The 6,045-nt window shown below is 43.6% G+C and overlaps 1 protein-coding gene across 1 annotated transcript; it reads left to right on the top strand.

Moving 5' to 3' along the window:
• The first annotated feature begins 1,768 nt into the window (after positions 1-1,768).
• LOC143589398 (uncharacterized) lies at positions 1,769-2,485 on the top strand. The gene is made up of 2 exons (XM_077070166.1): positions 1,769-1,901; positions 1,983-2,485. The coding sequence occupies exons 1-2, from the start codon at positions 1,769-1,771 to the stop codon at positions 2,483-2,485; spliced, it is 636 nt and encodes a 211-aa protein (XP_076926281.1).
• Positions 2,486-6,045: the final 3,560 nt, after the last annotated feature.

Raw genomic sequence — 6,045 nt, 5'->3', positions numbered from 1 at the left:
CTTAATCGTATATAAGTACACATTTTTAAGACCTCAATACAAAACCCACAATTCCTTAATATGCGTTTACACGAATAATTGCTCGATCACTTGTTTATTCCTCATTATGATTATGTGCTTAAGTGTTTAATTATTGTTTATGGTTTAGCCTCATCCTCATCCTTATTAAGTATAATCATACACTTCCCTAACTATTTTAGCTTTGTGCTACTAGAATGGGGCCTCATTTATTTTATCCGAGTATTTTGGTTGTTACCAATTAGAAAGGAACCTCTCCTTATTTACATTTCATATGCAATGACTGTTGCAATATTTTATTTACACATAGGAGTTGTGCTTTTGCCTCATTATATATATATATATATATATATATATATATATATATATATATATATATATATATATATATCAAAACTAGTGTATTGTTCACTAACATTCGTGTTGATCAATTTTATTTGTATGCATGCTACAGGTTTATAATAGGATGATTGAAATTTGGAGATATTTCCACTTAATTTGGATATTAGATTATTTACAAAAAGACAAATAGTATTATTGGTTTTGACTATCTTAAGTTGTTGTAATTCGTATTTGAACAAGTTGTATTTTGAGATTGAATAAATGAATGAATTGATTAATTAATGTCACTTAATAATGTCATAAGTTCATGTCCAATCAAATGTTATGCCCCAGGATGTTCCGCCGCTTTGGTCGGGGTGTGACAGAAATACTCCGAGCAAACTATCACCATTGGACCAACACTCTCTGGTCCTACCCGCTTGCATTGAAAAGGCTCCTCATCAGCAACGCTGACGTGTTCGCCTATACACCCGCAGACATGGTGGTAGTTCCAAGATCCAAGGTGGAACACCAATTTACTATCAACACAGTGTTCATGCTGGTTGTGCAAAAAAGAAGGAAAATGTGGCCGGATCAAACCAAGGCATGTGACGAGCAAGTCCAGGTTCTTTTGGATGCAGGAATCATACGCACGATCCTCTACTAGACGTGGGTAGCAGTCGTCATGGAACCAAAGTCAAATGGTCAATGGCTCATGTGCATAGATTTAAAAGATCTAAATAAAGCGTGCCCAAAAGATTGTTATCCGCTACCGGAGATAGACTTGGAAGTGGATGCGTTGGTACCATTCTGCTACAAATGTTTCCTGGATGCCTACAAAGGGTACCGCCAGATCTATACGGTTACCGTCGACCAAGATAAACTGTGTGTCATACAGAAACTGGCACATATTGTTAAAAAAATGATGCCATTCGGATTGAAGAAAGCAGGATCCACTTATCATCTGTTAATGGATCGAGAGTTCAAGGATCAGATATGGAGAAACTTGGAAGTATATATGGATGACCTGATCATCAAGAGTGCAGAAGATCCCTCGTTGTTGAAAGACATTGAGGAGACTTTTAATACACTCCGCGTGATCCGCATGAAGCTCAACCATGGAAAATGTTCCTTTGAAACGGATGAAGGTAAGTTCCTTAGAATCATTGTCACCAAGGATGGCTTCAAAGCCAATCCGGAAAAGGTGGAGGCCATTATCAAGCTGCCATCACACGCCACCATCAAACAGGTGCAAGCGCTGAATAGGCGCCTTGTGGCCTTAAACAGGTTTCTAGTGAACCACGCTGATAAGTTATTCCCATTCGTGTCCATTCTCCGTGACTGCCTCAAGAAGAGTTAGTTTCGCTCGACTCTAGAGGCGAAATCTGCATTCCAAGAGATCAAGTCTTGACTGATCGAACTCCTCACCATGACCGCACCACTTCTGAAAGAGGTGCTAGCACATGTACTACTGGTAGATAGAAATAGAGTGAAAACTCTTATCTACTATGTCAGACGCACACCTACTGACATAGAGACCAGATGCTCCACTCGAGAAACTGGTACTCGCATTGGTCCAAGTTTTTCGCTGGTTGCGGTGGTACTTCTAAGGACACCCAATCAATGTTCTAACTAATTCCAAGCTCTAAATGTACTTCGCAAACCCGAGCTCTCGAGCAGACTTGCAAAGTGGGCTATAGAATTGGGAGAACATGCGATAGAATACAAGATCCGACACCCGATTAAAGGTCAGGTGCTTGCTTATTTCATCGCAAAAGTACCCACAGCAAGGGAAGAAGAATGTCGTTTGGAGCTAGAACCTCCCGCGGTACTGGATGAGAAGAATATTTGGAGTCTCTACACAGATGGACCCTTGAATGATGAAGGCTCAGGCACTGGACTAAGACTTACTGATCCCGAGGGCCATGAATTCACATACACCATCCACCTCGAATTCAAAAGTACAAACAATGAGGCAGAATATGAGGCTTTCTTAGCAAGCCTAAGGATCACCCAGAAACTCAGCGCCCAACATTTGGAAGCCCACGTGGACTCAATGTTGGTCTTAAACCAAATTAACAGGTTATATGAAGCCAAAGACAAAAAAATGGCTTTATATCTTAGGCAAGCCAAGGCGCTGATGTAGGGTTTTCTCACATGCAAGGTTATCCATATAAAGTGCAGCGAGAATAAACCAGCTGACGCACTAAGCAAGCTGGCGTCAGTGAGCTTCGAGCACTTGGTGAAGGATATTCGTGCTAACGTCCTCAAAACCTTGTCAATCCCCATAAGAGAAGTCTATGTCATCACTTTTCCTGGATGAGACCAATTACTAACTTCCTATCCGTTGAAATCCTATCGAGCAACAAAGCGGAATTGCAAATCAATCAAACTTTCACATCCGTAGCACATCCGAGAGGTCAAGGGGAAGTCAAACGTACCATCGCAGCATCATCGACGGAATCAAAAGAAGGCTAGACCATTACAAGTTTGGCTAGGTGGATCAAATCTTACAAGTCCTTTGGGCCCTCAGAACGCAAAGGAACACGAGTAATGAGGAGACCCCGTTTAGCCTAACCTATGGCACAAAAGCAATGGTTCCTTCCGGATTGGTGTACTCTCTCCGTGCATTTTGGCCGCGGAAGAAAACAATGATGAACAACAGCCTGCATTAACCTGATACTTCTAATAGAAAGAAGATAGTTGTCCACCATGCACGAACACAATTACAAGCGCCAACTCCAGGAATATTACAACTCTAGAGTTAAGATTTGTGAGTTTAACGCGGGAGATTACGTCTTCCCCAATGATGAAGCATCCAACGCCCAACCTTTTGGAAAGTTATTGCCAAATTGGGAAGGACCATATCAAATAATTGACGTCTTGGGAAAATGAGCTTACGCATTGGAAAAACTCGATGGCACGCCAATTCTGCGAACTTGGAAAGCGGCGCAACCGCGGAAGTGTTATATTTAAATTGATATTTCATTTTATATATAAACGGGCCAAGGGCCACACTATTATCAATGAAAATGGTACCCCGCTATTTATGATACTCATATTTATTATACGCAGTGGCAACTATGTCTACCTATCCAAAAAAGTAAAACACAAAAAAGAGAAGTGGAAACATTTCATTTCATTAATAAAAAGTATATTTACAAAGGCGGATACCAACATCCGCTAGACAGAAAATTTACATAAATCCTACACTATTTATGTATAAAAACTAATCATGGAGGGGAGAAGCCTCATAGTCGGAAATCTCTTCTTCATGTCTCTCCTCTTTCGTGATGTTATCAGCAGCATCACCATCGCCACCATCAGCCGACCCGAAGGACGTGCTTGCCCTTGACGGCTCCAAAAGCTCTCGCAACTTCTGCACACCGTTATCTTCTTTAGCAAGATGAGCAATGGTTGAAAAAATGGGATACGATAAGGTGTCACACTCCGCCTCCACAGCTCGATATTTAGCTTCAACGTCAACATGATGGAAGGAGTAGATTTCCAACAAAATGTGGTCGTTCTCGTGCGTAAGGGACTCTTGGAATCCGGTCTTGTGTCCCAGTTGTTGAGTTGCTATCACAAGGTGCCCAATTCTTTGCGTCATGGCCTCATCGCCAATGATGCGCATGGCAGCCTACATAAGGAAAGGAAGAGTTAACAGTTAGCCAAATTAATCAAATCAACAACTGTTAGAAATAATTCAGACCACAAACCTTGAGAATAGCGTGCTTCAGCAGCTAATCAAGGTCGCTGGCGAGACCATGGTATTGAGCAGTTAGTGTCTCGATGGTCTGCTCTTGAGTCACCACTAAGCCTACCAACTTCCCCATGTCCGCCTTTCGGACCACTGCCTCAGTCTCTAATTTCTCGATCTTCTTACGCATATCATTATGGTCTTGGGTGTGTTTGGCGGCAGCCTCTTGAGCAGAATGAGCCTTAGCGCGTGCCTCAGCAAGTTCATCGTTGGTCTTCTTGCACACGGGTATGTACTCTTTGTAGCGCTCAGCGCGCTCCACACCTAACTCCGCCATGTCTGCCTCAGCTTTCCTCTGCCGTTCCTTGGCAGCAGCCAAAGCATGGCTGTGTTCCGCTGCCTCCCAAACCACCTTCCAATCGGCGTCCTCTAACCCCTTCACCGCAAGTTCCAGTTCGTTCTTTGCATAATCGAACTCGATCCTTTCAGCATTAAGAATCCGATTCTCACGAAATCAGCTCCGCTAAGATAGAAAGCCCCCGGACGGTATTATAAGATGCATCAAAGGGTAGGCTATCGTGAGGTTGGAACTTGCGGGAAGCAGTGATCCAAAAACTCAGCATAAATGACTAGATCTTAAAAATTAGCGTCGCGTGTTATGTTCCATTAAGTACATACTTTTGGTTTGCCTTGAAGGAGTTGCCTTCTAGAACAGGGGCCATGGTACCCCTTCACCTCCAACACCGATTCTGCTTCCTGGCCCTAGACCAAAAAACCTCCCGGTCACAAACGCCCCAAATTTAAAGGGTAGCGGTTGGACAACTCCGTCCCCTTCAAGGACAAGAGCCTTCAACAAAGACTTACCTAGTGACTTCAAAAAGAAGTCAGGAGAAAGACCCTGCTCCGGCTCTTTCTCCTCTGGCTGCTCTTCTTGAACCTCGAGTGACTTAGTGTTTGTCACCGTCATAGGTTGAGGTGCTTCGCTGTGGTTTCAGACTTAGATGAGTTAACCACATTCGTCGTCACGGGCACACTAACAGCAAGGGGTATCGTCTGGGCTACCTCAGATGGCCCACCCACAGTTTAGTTCATTAGAGAAGAGGCAGTCGCATCCACAGTTGTATCTTTAGCGACCTTGTGCGCTGCCTCCTCCGTCTTTCTCTTCTTCTCCTGAAGGAGTTTCCTTGCCTCTACGCAAGAAACTTTTAGAACAATTTAGAAGAAAAGAGATTAAGAAGATAACAGAAACACACCCGGAGAAGTAACTAGCTCTGGAAGCTTGACAAAGTCGCCATGTCTTGGCTTCCTCACAAGAGGAACTTCCTCCTCCGATGATACCACCGCCGACGGAACAATGGACGTCTTTGTATTCACAACGACGGTTGTGTCCACGAAGGTTCCAGTACTAGTGGCCGCGGAGGCTGAAGACACATTGGTCTCCACAAAGGCTCTAGGATGAATGGTTGAAGGCACGTTTGTGTCCATGACTGTTCCAATCCCAATGGCTGGAGACACATTGGTATCCACAGCAGTCCTAGTCTTGGTAGGAATGGCGGTGGTGGAAACACGCGTCAAGCTAAATGGAACATCAAGGATGGTCACCTCATTATCATCCTCATCCTCCAAGTACCCTTTTTTGCCACCCTTGGAGGAAGAAGCCTTCTTCCCGGATCTGCCTTGTGTTTCCTTTCCGCCGCGGCCAAACAGGCGAACAATATGTGAACGCCTACCTAAAAATTAAGCAACACTTATAATAAATCCAACTGTTACTATGGAAATTAGAGGTAACATTGCAATATTAACCTGCTTCCTGGTTGGCGACACTCGACAAAGGTAGAGGCCGTGGTGGCAATGCTTGACTCACTGGATGCGGGAACACAAAATTGTTAGCCGTCTGCACCAAGATAGGCTGTTGCAGAAGTAGGCGATCATTCAACTCTGCATAGACACAAGACAATTAGGAAAAATAAAAGAAATAGAAACTTTGGTCGCCAGAAGCTTCAACT

Source organism: Bidens hawaiensis, unplaced genomic scaffold (genome assembly GCF_021521415.1).
Source record: "Bidens hawaiensis isolate Kalapana, Puna unplaced genomic scaffold, B.hawaiensis_p1.1 tig00037543_1, whole genome shotgun sequence".
Taxonomy (NCBI): Eukaryota; Viridiplantae; Streptophyta; class Magnoliopsida; order Asterales; family Asteraceae; genus Bidens; species Bidens hawaiensis.
Note: the sequence above shows the minus strand (reverse complement) of the source record. Positions and strands in the feature narration are given on the sequence as shown.